This window comes from Bombus pyrosoma, linkage group LG7 (genome assembly GCF_014825855.1).
Source record: "Bombus pyrosoma isolate SC7728 linkage group LG7, ASM1482585v1, whole genome shotgun sequence".
Lineage (NCBI taxonomy): Eukaryota > Metazoa > Arthropoda > Insecta > Hymenoptera > Apidae > Bombus > Bombus pyrosoma.
Window position 1 is genome coordinate 14,954,326 of NC_057776.1, and position 15,939 is coordinate 14,970,264.

The window sequence follows — 15,939 nt, forward strand, 5'->3', positions numbered from 1 at the left end:
TATAAAATTTTACAATAATATAATAAAAGAAGAATTTTATACGAAGAAATTTAATTCCCTACTAAGTGTATTAGTAGTATATGGCTAACTATTAAGAATTTTTAGTGTATATCATATTTAAAATTTCATATATCTTGCGGTCGTAACGATTTTTACCATTTTATAAATATACAATATACGTATGTTGTAGGAGAAACGTATAAATTTTTACAACGTAAGACGCATAAAACCGATAAGGAAATAAGGAGAAAACAGCAAAGAAAGGCGGGGATAGTCATAAAAAAAATCGGACGGACGAGAAAGCTGTTGAAAGCTTAATTATCAAAAAAAAAAAAAAATGTTTTTAATTATATTTTTTCGAGATAAATATATAACATAATAACTTGCATTATTATTGATTCATAAAACGAAAACGCGACATTCATCTGTAAAATATAAATCTTAATAAAAAGGGAATTATTATTGTAAAAGTTTGAACGTTCGTAATAAAATTTTACAGCCTTATTCGCCCAGCTTTCAGCTTTATATCACCCTGCGACTTTACTTTGCTCGTCGCGTCGCAATTACTTACCAGGGACTAGCATCTCGTCTTACTAACACAAAGCTGTTCAAACTTAAAAAGAAAAGTCGTTGAAAACAAATAAACGGAGCTTCGTAACTTTGATTTCAAGAAGTGGTAGAACCGGTTATTCCATACGTAATGCAAGTTTCCTTCAAGATGTAAAAGAATGGCTATGGTAATTTCAACAATCCCGGAGTTACCAGGGGGATTCATAAAACAGTCGAAAAAATACCATTTTACAAATTTCAAAACGTGTTAAACGTCATTCCTCTTCCACGTCTTTCGCTAAAAGCAACGTCGGTATATTCCAGTGACGCGATAATGTTACTGGTATGTTGGTGCAAACATAACACGCAGTTGTGAAATAAATTATCTCATTTCCATAAAAAGAGAGGAAAATGAAGAAAAACAAAATCTGGTCGAGTAGACCCCACCCATATATTTTTCTTTGCTTTTACTCACTTCGCTTTGGTAATTTCTTGGACGCTTAATTCGCAGTTATAAATACGAAATTATTTTCTTTTTTTGTATCTTTGTTCTATCTTCTAAAAATTCCTAATGAAATTTATCCAAGAAGATAAAATTTCGGATTCTGTCTTCGACTTTTTTGATCCCCTATATCTCAAAATCTGCAAAAAATACAATTTCACAAATCGTCCCATAACACATCTACATGTTATACCATCCACTCATTAGACACTGTACGTTCAATACGTTCAAATTTTATATCGATATATTAAATTTATTATATATATTAAATCTCTATAAATTTAATAGCCTCTTGCACGATTAAGCAAATATTATTAATGGAATTTTACGAGTCACGAATTATAAATTATCCATGTTGATAAATTTTCTTACAGATATAACGATAACGAACGCGGTAACGATAACAGGTCAAATGAAATTTAACGAACAATTTCTGCGGACTACAAATCGTCCGATTATCCTATTCAACATGAAACTATAAAATTATAAAAGCTAAGTACGTAACTTACAACCTGTAACTCGTCAATTTACTAATATCGTTAGTTGGTAAAATTATCGTGCAAGATGGTAAAACTAATTATATTTTAGCTTTAGAGTAAAATAGCTAATAAGCTCTGATAATTATAATTCTGATAATTATAGAATCATAGAAGGTCGATAACAAAATTATCAATCGTAACGAAGCAATATTTTTTAAACGATAAAATCCTTCTCTGCCCTAGGTACTAAGAATGTTTCTTCTTCTGTGCTTGCCCTTGGTGGTAGCGGTGCCACTGAATCCAACCCTAGAGGGGTACAACTTGGAACTGGTAGATGGAATCCTGAAAGACGTACAATTCCGTGACAAACTCATCGACGAGCTGGATTTATCCGGCTTAGGAATTCGCCGCTTAGAAAAGAACGCTTTCGACAACGTACCGTCTCTAAAATCCTTGAACTTGGCCAATAACTCGATCGAATCGCTTCCAGAATTCATGTTCTCCAATCTGACAAACTTAGAATACTTATCCTTAGCGCAGAACAACTTAACCAGCCTTGAAAACTTGTTCATTCGCTTGGAGAAGCTTCAGGTGTTGAACATTTCCTGCAATCCCATAATACACCTTCGTAGAGGACATTTGTTCGGTCTAACGAAATCCACCAGCATATTAACTGAAGGAAACGTTCTTTGGAGCATAAGCACGGGAACATTCACGAATTCGTTCCTGAAAGACGACGAAGAGTTGAAATACTTGGAGAAGGTGAAGGCTGAAGAATATATCGAACAGCCCAACGATGGAATAGAAAAAGAGATAGAAAAGGCGACAGAGAGTAACGTGTTGAAGGATTTCGCGCCATCCACGAAATCGTCGATAAAGAAAGGCCAGAAGTTAAAACTGTGCATACCAAATAACATACTGCTATCTATAGAACCGCTCGAAGACAATAAACAGGTGGCGAATGGATGTCTGGAGATACCAGTGAACGAGAAAGAAAGATCTGTCAGCCTCCGAGGATTAGGAATCAAAGGATTCCACGAGAAATGGTACCAATTACAATACCTTCCGTTAGTTTCTTTGGACCTTGCGAACAACGAGATCACAGAAATCACCAAAGAATTACTAAACGATCTTCCCGAGGATCTGATTTATGTGAATCTGATGGGCAACAGGATCAGAGGTATCTGGAGCCAGGTGATCGAAAACAAGTACCTAAAAATATTGAATCTTCGAAACAATCTCATAGACAAAGTGGAGGATGATGCTTTCGCGAAAACCAATTTGACTACCCTGTTTCTTAATGGAAATCAGCTGGAGAACCTTTCGTTCGCTTCTAGTTTGCCCGATACTCTGACAGAGCTGATATTAGCGGCAAACCAGATCTCTGCCATTCCTGACGCGGCTTTCTCGAATCTGCCTCGCCTGGTCTACCTGAACCTGGCTAACAACAAGATTCAGAAACTACAGAACAACGTATTTAAAGGGTTGGATTCGTTGCAAGTGTTGATTATTACTAAAAACAGCCTGACAGATATCGAACGTCAGGCGTTCTCCGATTTGAAACAGTTGACTACTCTTTATCTTCATCGAAATAGTCTGGCAGAGCTTCAGAAGGGTACGTTCTCGGAATTGGAGAGTCTGAAAGATTTGAACCTGGCTTGGAATAAACTGGGTAAGATCACTGCCGACACTTTTGCGGATCTACCGCAGACTTTGGACTTCCTTCACATCGATTTCAACGAAATAAACAGCCTAGAAAAGGCTAGCTTCGTCAATGTTCCCAGATTTACGTTGTCTCTCACTGGAAATAAAATCTCGAGTATCCCAAAAGGTACCTTCGATCTACCTACACTTAGAGATTTGTATCTGAGTAACAATACCTTGACGACTATCGATGGCGACAGTTACGAAGGTCTGCCTCAATTGAAACGCCTTTGGTTAAATGAGAATCAAATCAACGAAATACCGAAAGGTTCCTGCAAGAACTTAGGAAGTTTGAGTATTCTGGATATCTCGAAGAATCCGCTGCAGACGCTACAAAACGGCGCTCTTTATGGACTGAGTTTGGTTAGAGGGAACTTCTTGTATATCTACAATAACCAACTGAAGGAACTGCAGGGTGGAGTTTTCGAAGATATTTAAACGGACAGATACAACGACTCGTGCACTTACTTACGTTTGTTTTTATCATTTATATAGATTTAACATATACGGAGATATTAGGTTTGGGATATTATTTTTATTCGTTGAGACGAAAGAATTCTTTGTTTCGAATCGTTTCTTTTTTTCTAATAGTTTCTGATAGTCGGTAGTTTTGAGCATTTTTATCGAGTTTCTCATATCTATGTTATCGATGGTTCGCAATCGAACATAGCTTCATGTATTTGTAACTATCGGAATGTGATATGAATGTTTCCTTAGAATACCTTCCTCAGAATCCTTAGAACAGGAAAGTTTGTAAAAGAAATAAACGAATAGAAGAATACGAAGGTCGTATTATTTTTAAATAAATTTCCCTCCACGTGTTCTAAGAACCTTCTGTAATCTAAATTCTTTCAATTTTGTGATTCGAAAGTAAGCGAAAGTTTGAAAATTTAGGGAAAGATGCGTAAAACAAATTAAGAAATAAGATAATTCAGAGAAACATTGAAATAGGAAAATGAAGCAGAAATTACTATCAATAATAGCGATCTCAAATCGGCAATAAGATTTATATACTGGAAGAATTCAATATTCTAAAAATTCGCAGAAAATTCAATATTCATACTATTCGACTAAAAGATTCAACATTTTTAACCATTTGCAATTTCCTATTAGTAATGTACAATAATATTGGACTTCTCTATTTTAACGATTGCCAACTGTTACTAACTATTTTGTTCATGTTTAAACGACGCTCGAAAATATTTAGAATACTCTCTGAGTGACTTAAAAAAATACGATGTAAATAAATAATTTGCACTCTTATTTTTATCGCCTCTGTTTCTCTGCAAAAATACGAAAATATCCTTTTCTCTCGTCCTATGGCTGTAGCAGATATTAAGATGCATTAAGGCAGGTCTGACTTGTGACCTTGAAGTCACCTTGAATACGTAGAATGGTACGTGAACGTACTATTTATCTATCGGCAGTGATATATAATCTAAAACGAGCAATCGTGACATTTTTTCATTTATTGAATTCAATTAAGATGTCTGTCGACGGTAAATTACTACATCGGAATGACGAATTCAGATATACTGCCGTCATTCTAAAAATAACTGAGAAAATACACAACGACCCATGATTGCACATTTTACCACCGACGATGGATTTCTCGATCATTTTGAGTATTCGTTAAAATACGCGATAAGTTCACGTGCAAATACGATAGAATCTATTGGGTTGATTGGCAACTAAGTGATTGCGGGTTTTGTCATTAGGTGGCATTGACAAAATCCGCAATCACTTAGTTGCCAACCCAATAGATCATATAAATTAGTTATGATACACGTTATTCGAATAATCGAATTTTGTTTTCATGTACACCACTGATCTTAAGTATGTTAAGTAGTGATTTTAAGTGGGATAGTTATTCGTCACGTTTGTAGAAACGCTCGACCAAATTTTATTTCGTTTAGTATTTCACGTTACGGAGCACACATAACGCGAATGAAATAACACGTTTCGTCATAAAATACGATAATTAGAAATAATTAGAAATAATTAGAAATAGAAAATAGAAATAATTAGAATCAGAAGATAAGGTGTTCTAATATTTATAGCCAGTAGTGTACCGGGAGGCAACAAGATTTTCATAAAAATGTAACAATAGTGTCGACAATATTTGTCACAAGGGACTGAACCTACTGTTTAATTAATCGGTACTCCGATAATCGACATTCTGTTGCATTAGAATGTAATCGCTATACTGTGAAAAATGTAAAGGTAGAAAAATACATAGCAAAGTACATAGCACTTAAATACAAAAGTGTATAAACCATCCAAGATACTGTATTCGTTAAAAATTTAGAGAATAAAATAGATCTGCGCGTCTACGTTCCGTATTTTTAGCTATGTGCATAACGATATGAATTTGCTTAAATATCCACAGTAAATTGATCATAGTTTTGAATTCATTTTTTGAATTTCTCGAAGAGACATCTATTACAAAATAAATCGCAAGTATTAAACAGATACACGATACTTATTAAATTCAGCTAATTGTACCAAAAAGTCTAATTTCTTCCTTTTCTATAATTTAAAATTTAATTTAAAAATATTTAAAAATACGTATTTGTACTTCGAAGCACTGCAAGCATAAAACAATTACAAAAATTGTATTTCGAACGACAATTAAGGACTATACCACAACAAAGAGGATTTATCATCGTACAATCGCGAAAGAATGAATTCTCTTATAGCGTCTACGTTCGCAGAAAGCCAAATCAGATCATGATTAAAACATCTTTCGGTATCATTAGAGACACTCGCGAGATACTCACGCGCTCCGATTCTGATAGGACGTCCATTTCAATGGGAAAACCTAACTCAATGATACAGGAACGAAAGAAAGCTCCATACGCAGTGTGGTGTAACATCGCGTCGTAGCAACACGCTGGCGATTAGATTTACAAACAATAGAGCTTATAACCGTTGAAAAGCGAACGATAGAAACCGCTATGTACAATAATAAATTCCGTCTAATTGCGTGTAAGAAAATTCCATTAAAGGCGGAGCGGTCTGATTGTCGCACCTTCTTCGTCTAATGGCGATTAAAGGTCTTCAAGTTCGGTGTACGTGTTTGCCCGTGAAAGGCGACCATCCAATATGGTCGCGGTAATTTTCATAAACTGGTTGCTCGGTGCTGTTCGCTTTCTCCTGAACGGCTATGCGCTATATAAGTACGCGGATAGACGTATAATGCACGCGGTATAAAATGATGTCTGTGGTTTACGACCGGCTGGCCTTGACTTTTACAAGAACCTTGGTAAGCTCAGGTGCGACCGGATTTTGAGGAAAATCGACACGCTTCAAGATCGTTTTCATCCTACCTACGCTAAACGATCCTCTGGGAATAGGGACAGCACGTTGCAAATTTATGTAATTGTTTCGAATCGAGTGGAAACCTCGAACAACGATCTAACGCGTATTTAACACGTTTTGGGAGAAAACAGTTTTTAAGTCACGCCGCGTGACGTACGTTTCGAACACGATTCTTAGCGCGATTCTTGCGTTTCGTATTCGTCTTCCGACGAGATATCCGCAACGTGTGTGTGCTTGATCGATCGACAGGGATTCTAAAAGTAGTTTGGCTTTACTTTGGTATTAATTCGACTTTAAATAAGACGAGGTATGAGACCTTCGTTTGGTGTTCCCATGCGATCAATATGGTCGTGATTAGTGTTAGCCTACGGGAGTTGTGGAAATATGATTCTTACTGGAAACCAGACAAATGTACCAGATCTGTCGATTTTTCTTTCTTTTTTGGCTTGCTGAAAATCTAATAATCTAACGAAGGTACAAAATGTTGCTATCATAACTTTCAAGTTACTTTTCGTTTTCGACACTAAGATCAGCGAACCGGTCAAAGCGTCTGCTATGAAATCTCTTGTTTTTACAATTACTAAGAATATGAAAATATATTTTTGGCAATGTTGTTGTCTACTTTTAGACGAGATAAAAATATAATTACATATTCATATTGCTTTAATTCTAATCAATTATGTATAATATATTCAAATTCAAATTAAAGATTGGGAACTCTAGAGTTAAGAATGACATTGTGTTAGTAAAGATTTATGCTAATTGTGTACCTTTTTCGCACGTGTACTTTTCAAAAGATTCGTTCGCGTGTCTCAAAGTGAAAAATCCCATTCCATTAAAAATTAATAAAAGATGTTCGCATTAATCTAGAAATGGGATTACATCATGTAGAATTTAAACGCAGTAAAATGATCAAAACCATTCTATAATTGAAACAATAGTTGCAGCATGGAAGTCATCTGAACGAAACACTGCAGACGTAATAAGATAATCAATCAACATTTGATTTATAAAATTCATTTGCAAGAAATTCGCTTCTTCTGTTATTATAATATTATAATATTATATTATTGTAAATTGTGACTTGTAAAACACCGGTTCAATCGTAGCAGAAACTGTCGCAGGAAGTACAGCGGTATCATTCTAATTATTATTACGATTTCTGATGAATCAGCAACAATACCATAGAAACTTCACTTCAAACAGTTACCATAAACTTCTACGCGGAAGACAATAGACTTAGACAATACGACGCGTAATAAGTCTGAGTCACGATAGCCTGGAAATCCTTGATCTTCCATCCGTCATTTCGATAGTTACTCACGAAGAAAGAGAAGCAAGAAAAAAAAAAGAAGGCGAGAAAAGAAACGACTTTCGTGAAACCATCGAGGTCGTTTGCGAGGGTGTCGCTCCCATCGTAATTTTTTGAACACCGACAAAGAAGGAACGCATTCTCACATACCAGCTGGTTCTCGTTCCGTGGCGAAGGTCCCGAGCAATTTCGTGGCACCGTATACCCGTGTTCTCCACTTCCGGTTTAGCCAACGGTACCTTGTAGGGTTATCGAACGTGCGTCTGCCAGGACTACCGTCTGACATCTCTGTGAACAGGTACGTTATAACGTTACATGTGTGTACAGAAATCGACGAGAATGTTGTGGATAGTCGGCGGTATAGTTCGTCGAACAAACGTAAAAATCGTATGAAATATAGAGATAAGTCCATTACAAGTCCATGTTCACAGACTCTTTCGATTTTAACGTCCTTTAAAATTGAGTACTTAGCATCTGTTAAGAAACAAGCAACGAGGTAAAGTGTGCAGCTTGCGTCTGAACAGAACCTTATTACGAAACGAATAGAGTAAGTTAAAGTTACAAAACGAGTTTCGAAGCCAAATTCCAAAAATCAAGTTACAGCATCTTAAAGCATTGGAATAATGGATACATCGGAGAAACCCATTGCACACGTCGCAGACACGAAGAGAATTTTTATAATTTGAAAAGAATTGTTTATTACAGTAGCATCTGAATGGAGGAAGGAATAGTAGGGAAAAATGCGTCGAGGAAATTCTTGCGACTCCTTTTCGCAAGTACAATGTGCATCGTACAGAGCTCAATAATGCAAGTTGACTGAAAGGAAATTGTTAGCGAAATGTTGCATTGTAATACAACTTTGGGTATCAATAGCTTCGTATAGCATGGGGAATAGTATGACAAATTTCAAAAATCACAGGATTTACGAACGATTGATAAGTTGACGAGATTTTTTACTAAATCGACGATACTCCTAACGTTTCGATCGATATTTTTATGATATTCGATAAGACAGAAAAAGTACAAAGACAAGAGACGAAGATCAGACATAAAATGTCTCTCCTGCTTAAACATCTTTTTGTTTATTTTAAATTTACGAATAAGATTGCTTTACTATTTTAGAATTGTATTTCTACGAGATTAAAGAACAATGTGATCTATATATATACATATATCATGTTCTTCCTCCATAATCTTCACGTCTTAACAAGAGTTATGCAATCGAAAGATATCGTCTACGCGTTAAAATTGCTACATCAACGTCATTGGATTTGATGAATGGTTTCGAATATTCTCATGTCATTGAGTAATATAATTTTGGTCATTTCCGATTGCTTCCCCAATGGGTTTCTGTATGATTCAACAGGTGTTGAAAACGACTGGTTTAATGGCTATACCGTGGAAGGCTATAATTGTATAATACGGTGTGGTTAGGTAGTTACGTAAATTAGGAAGAAAATTAGATTTATTGAATTAATTGATCGAAAAGCTTCGAAGAGATTTTGGAAATATCATTGAGCCTCTCTGTGGGAAGTTTCGAAACATTTTACAAGTAAAAAAAATGTTTAATTTGTGCTAAAAAAAATTCACGCGTGTTTTCCATGTATTGTCGTACAATAATAAAAGTAAAAAAGAAAAAAAAAATTAATGAAATAGAAATGTGCTTCATGAAAAGTTGTCATTCTTTTCAAACATTGCTATGTCGAGAAGAAAAATTATATTGTCAGTACTTGATCAATGAATCGCTCGCATCTTCAAAAAAATCGGTGGACAGTAAAATTTATAGCTGGCATTGCGAATGATGAATTTCATGCAGTAATAACAATAAAAAACGGACAAAACATCCAATGTATGAACAGATAGAAGTAAAAAGGAGAGAAAGAAACTAAGCTTTGATGGACTTTCTAGTCTCCAGCTGAGATCCATCGAATGCCGATCGTCACGATCATTCTGATTATTACCTAAGGTGTTTAACGCTCTAAAACATCGATGTAACTTCACTTTTGCATACAATAGATACTTTATGTAGGATGTCATATGTTTTTAACGCTTTAATAGCAACTATTAAGCGCCGTAAAAGTTTCTAAAATACAAACTGTTTTAATATGCAAATGTAGTCTTTGAACGCACGATGACATAAGTCCAACGAAAGGACATAAAATACAAGTGAATGGTATAGAACCTACGAGACGCAAAGATAAAGTTAATATACATACGTGAATAAAATATATACAAAATTTCTGTAACTGAATTCCGTAACAATAAATTTAATTACGTAAAGGAAAATTAATTAAAATTTATTTAAATTCCTTTGGCATCCTTTATGTTCTATGAAACTAATCTGTAACGCGTGTAGGTTTCTGGATAAAGTTAATTACGTGTAAATAATCTAATAAATCAAATAAACCAGATTAATTACGTACAAATAAAGTTAATTTTAACTTTACATTTTAAACTTGAGAATTTTTCTACTCTCCTATGAAGATAGGCAACGCGTGATACGTTTTCAGATAAAATCAGTTAATAAGCTAATAACTCAAATTTAATTGCTGGCTAAATAAATTGATTACTGGTGAATACCTGTATATTCTACCATATATAAGAAAAAACTGGTGACACATCGCTACTGGCTAATTTTTAGATAAACAGCCGATTGATAATATGTTAATGCGTCTACATGTAAATCGATTTTATAACCAGCATATCTCGCATATGTAGATAACGTTGCAAGAAATTGGGCGGAAGTATAACGTCAGAATTAAGTAGGTCACCGAACTCGACCAGAGCGGGAAAGAAAAAAAAAAAGAAAAAAGAAAAGGATGCCATCGAATCTCGAACGAACGTTAACCGGAGAAAATGTATAACTTCAGAGGAGAAAGGTCCAAAAGCCGGGTTCATTGGCCTTCCTCTTCTTCCGAAGGTGAGCATATGATGTCCATAAAACGCCTTTTTAGTGTGCGTAACGCTCCAGTCCATTTAATGCGATCACGTGAAATGAACAGAAAAAAATGATAAATATTTCACGAAGACATATCGAGGATGGAGAGTCGGATTTTGATTCACAGCCAGAAAGTGGCTCTATGTCGGTGCTCTCAGCTATAGTGATCGATGAATCGAGAAAGTTGATATGATCTTCAAGGTTTTCACATAACTTGACAGTATTTTGATATTAAGCCTTGATATGCTTGGTATATAAGCTTTAATATGTATAACTTTTATATTTCTGTAAAATCAAATTGAAATTATTGATTTATTATTGAATTATAACGGGTATAAACTTTCTTAACGTATATAAAATTTTTACGCACTGATAAGGAATTTTAAACAAAAACGTGTAGAGTGTAGGTAATATGCAGAAATATTCAAAATAAAGTACTCGTTATAATATTTAGTGTGTGAAAAAGTTTCCATTTATGCTCTGTTGCTTTAATTGTATTCATAAGAATACGATTAATATGATTCTTTGCGTAGCTAACAATAATAATAATTTCTTGAATAGATCAGGTATCAATAGTAATAAATAAACTATTAAATACCGTCTCTCTAAACTAAATTTCGTAATTCATTCGCAATAAATTAACGCCTTCATGTCACAAGCATAAAGTTACAATGTTGCAAAATATATAAAAAAAAATTTTAGTGAAAAATTAAAGTATCCCATTGATTACCTTTTGCATCTGTAAGTATAGCGTAGGTACTAGCTTACGATTACAAAACGTTCCACAAAGCATCCATTTTACGAGGCTAATTTAAAAAATTAAATTCTCAAACAATCATCCAGGTCAAATAGAACCGGTTTCGGATTAGATTGGTCTTTTGAAAACGTCCAATTCCCAAAATTTATCTATCTTTTGCTAATATTTTTTTCACTACGCGTATGCTCGATGTTACAAACGTTGAATAGATGATTCTTCGGTGAATAAACAACGCTCACATGATTTCATCTTCTCGCGTGGGCGAGGTAAAAGTTCTTCCGCTGTTTCGTGAATGAAAAACGTTCGGTGTCGCTGTGGGGAGGCACAATGTGAAATTTGCATAAGATGGGAAATGCGATTAGGAATAGGTCGGCTGAAACAAGTCTAGAACAGGTCCGGAACGAAGTTAGTACGGTAATAATAGAGTATAAGATAATTAAGCATAGTCAGAGATACGTACGAAGACTGGAAATTTTTATACATTTACGGGTAATTGGAAGGCGTTTACATAAATGGACATAATGTTACGATATTTAAGAAGTAAAACGATTCTCTATCTAAATTACATTTTCTCCAATTATATTCATAAAAATACAAATTCCCATAAACATATAACAGTTTAATAATAATAGATAACATACTAAATTCATCTGTGAAGTGTAATTTTTGTAATTTTCACTTAATGCATCCTTGACAAATTATTACACTATCCAAATTCAAAATTGAATCAAAATTTAATTAAAATTTAGAGCAAACATTCGAGCAAAGACATATAATCTTTTGATCAAAGGAAAATTTTTCTTCTTACGCTTTATCATTGAACATAAATTTAAAATTGGCGTTAAATGCCTAAATTTGAAGTGATAGTAATAATGCACCGTTTTACGTTAACTCTCCATTCGTTTAATTTTTACTACATAACTGAAGGTAATTAAAATTTGGAATCATCAGTAGGATACCAAAAATAGACTGTAAAAGGTGCAACCACCTTACTTGTTTCAAGTGTAATGTAATAGTAATATATAGAATGATAGTAATTAGAATGATCCAGAGTGTGCAGTATAATATTCTTCTAAAATCGCAAATGAAAAGTTGTCGTCCTTACTTGTAACGCGAAACTGCTTGCAAAACTGTCGCCCGGTATTTCTGTACCAGCAAAACTGGACTCTGGTTTGAATTACACCCGACATCGTGTTGTACGATTTCCGAGATCGAAATGCACGATGGACACCGACCTGATAAACTAGACTTCCTACATTTATTTCCAATGATACCATTATGAAACCTCAGATAGGTTTCATTTGCGAATGTCGTTACATCTTTTTTAAACTTTCATCCCTTTAAACATCACAACTGAGTTACAGATTTGCCACATCGATTAACTTCACAAAAGGAAAAGTAGAGAAAATTGATGAAATTATACGAGATAAGTAACAATCAAATCTGCGATTTTAAACATTTCAGAAAGTGGAGATAACAAATTTGGCCTTTGAACAATTCAATCAATAAATCAATCGCATGGTGACTTTCAAAATATGTTGATTTCAAGATTTGAATGTAATGCGCATCAATAGTTGTAAATTACACGAAATTATTTAGTAATCAGATATTTTATTCATAAGTCCTCAAGAATTTGAAAATTTTCGAAAGTTCTTAAAATCCATGACTCTTGTGTCCGATTGAGTGACTTACGATTTAAATGGCTAGCTTACTTCGGTCAAGACTATTTCTCTGATAACATCATTCTTGTTATTACTTAATATTAATATTTAATCGAACGATGTTCTATTTAAATAAATTTAACTATTAATAGCTAATTAGAATATACTTACAAAAAACGTTTCTAATAATAAATATTGATCTGATTGAAAAAGTTACTTGAGAAAGATTCTCAACGATCGCTAAAAACTTGATAACAATCAAACAGTGAAACTTGCATAAAACGCAGAAAGATGCAGAGACAGCTCCTCGTGTTTTAGCATGGTACTAACATGAAATTTTGCAATCACTTCCGCATTCTTTGATCATGTACCAAGGTGTAGGATTACGGCGAACGAAAAATTTCAATTTTATGATAATTGATCGAAAACAATGTATGTATACTGTATCGCAACAAAGCGTAAAGATTAATAATACATATGCCGTAAATCTTACATGCATATTCGTATATTATGCGTGCAAGCGATTTAGATATCAATGTATATGTATGTTAAAATATTAGAATAGTTACCCTTAAATAAAATTGCGAATGAATCAATTTCTTCTTATGTTGTCACATCATTGACAGAAATTTTATGATAGCCTCTATACTATGTGTACATAGACTGCAGAATCAACCTGTAATTAGAAAAATTACAAGTATTTACATTATGTGTAAAAATGTATATTATAGGTTAAGGTTATAATAATATATCACAAATTAAAAACTATAATAACATAATAACATTAATAATAAATATTAATATATTATATAAACTTTAACTTTCTCTAAAAAAAGGACTGATAAGGCAAAATGGTAAATTGAGTAAATTATGTTGGAAATTTCAGTTTTAGCTTTTTAATGTTAGCTTCGCTTGAGTTGATTATTATAATGACACTTACAGAACTTTGTTCCTTTTATATTCATAAAATAAATAAATATTTCATAATAATTCAACTATTTGATTAGAACAACAACATCCTCAATATGTATATAACTTTCCTTTTAGTCCTTTTTTGGATCGAAACTCCCGTGAGAATACTATATATTGCTGCATTTCTTTGATATAAAATTTACGATCATGATTCTCGCATTTCCATAAATTATTGCCATGCACGCAAACTCACAGATGGAAAAACTAACGATTTCGTTACGGTTGTCGATTCCGCGGAAGCTCTTCGAAATTCGATTCGACATGATTCGATTTCACCTTCTAACACGAGTTCGAAAGTAATTCTAGCGTGGGACATTGTGTAGGCTGGATCGCGTGTTGGGTGACAGAAAAAGGTGCTTTTGATGAAACGCAACACCGAATACTAACTATGAACTATTTATTCAAGTTCGACAGCAAGATTGTTAATACATAATTTATAGGTTACATACATAACATAAGATTATTTCCGATAGCTTGCAATTATTTAATGATAAATTATATTATGTATTTACATTTTCTTTTATTGACCCAGTTATTAAATCGTGCGTTCGTTTCATGGATGATTACTGTAATTCAATAAATTACTATAATTTACAGAAATCACGATTATAAAGTTATTTGTTTTTATGAATAAGTGAACATACCTGACCCTTTTCCTTATATCTTTCTCGTCTTGTTGTAAGAAGATTGAACAGAGAATAGCTAGTAAACAATATTAAATTACCAATTTAAGAATTTAAGAGGATCGTAAAATATTAATATTCTTCAACATTTCAATTTAAAAATATAAATATAAATATAAATAGGAGAATATTGTTTCATTCATAGAGATGATACTTCCATCTAGAAGTTGAGTAATAACATAACATATATAACTAGTAAAGCATAAATATTCCAGTGACTTTATGTCCTGAATAACAAGAATACTGAATTGAATTAACCCACTCAATATGACTGCGTTCCTAGTGATGATGTGATTGAACTCAATAAATATAAAATAAAATAAAAAGGATATCGAAAATTAAAAACATTGAAATTATATCAATCAATGATCTCATATAAAAATTTCGTATTAAGAAAAGATATCTTTTGTAAAGAAATAGTACTTCTATTCTGTAAGAAAATAATATTCAATTTGACTGTTTAGGCCAGTGATCAATTGTTTATACTAATTTGTGAAATACTAATAAATATAATATAGAGGAGAAAACATACACCCTTGATCAACTTATGATGGATGGTTTCTCATATTTTATTATTTTATCTTTTATTACATATGTAATTGATTAGAGTATATCATTTAAGACTGTATACAATAATTATGTTTTTAATGATAATATACATTTAAATATTATATTCAAAATATGTCCATCATAGTAAAAATAAGATATTTCCAATATATATAATTTCCAGTTAAAATCATTTCGCTATTATTTTTTCTAAGTGTATTTTAGAATATGTTTAAATAAATTCATATCTCATATATAATATTAATATAAACATTTGTATGGTGCAACAGTAGAATGTTGTTGGTGTTAATTTAACCAAATATTTTATTACTGAATATTGACGAGTCTAGTGATGTCACATCACTTTATTAAAATGGATTTATTTATGTAATTTATACTAAAAGTAATTCCATCTTTAACTTTTTCTTTTAAACAATGACGATAATCAAGTAAATAATCGTCCTCAAAGTACACATAAATAATACTTTACTTAACTGAGGAATTGTATTATATAT

The 15,939-nt window shown here is 33.1% G+C and overlaps 2 protein-coding genes across 6 annotated transcripts in view; one reads left to right on the top strand and one right to left on the bottom strand.

Moving 5' to 3' along the window:
• The window catches only part of LOC122568928 (leucine-rich repeat-containing protein 15-like), a 29,764-nt gene extending 25,267 nt beyond the window's left edge, over positions 1 to 4,497 (top strand). For 2 of the 3 annotated variants that reach the window (XM_043729237.1, XM_043729239.1), the window contains exon 2: positions 1,774 to 4,497. In XM_043729237.1, the coding sequence (XP_043585172.1) occupies positions 1,783 to 3,672 (1,890 nt within the window). In that variant the 5' untranslated portion in view covers positions 1,774 to 1,782 and the 3' untranslated portion in view covers positions 3,673 to 4,497. Of the gene's footprint in view, positions 1 to 778; positions 1,548 to 1,773 lie in introns of those variants that run through there. The other variant, XM_043729238.1, reaches the window with a different exon arrangement.
• LOC122568930 (heparan sulfate 2-O-sulfotransferase pipe) overlaps positions 1 to 14,738 on the bottom strand; it is a 122,073-nt gene extending 107,335 nt beyond the window's left edge. The window contains exons 1-3 of one of the 3 annotated variants that reach the window (XM_043729245.1): positions 14,708 to 14,738; positions 13,793 to 13,899; positions 8,018 to 8,155 (exon numbers count right to left, since the gene is read on the bottom strand). The gene's annotated coding sequence lies outside the window, so the exon portion shown is untranslated. The other 2 variants (XM_043729247.1, XM_043729246.1) reach the window with 2 other exon arrangements.
• Positions 14,739 to 15,939: the final 1,201 nt, after the last annotated feature.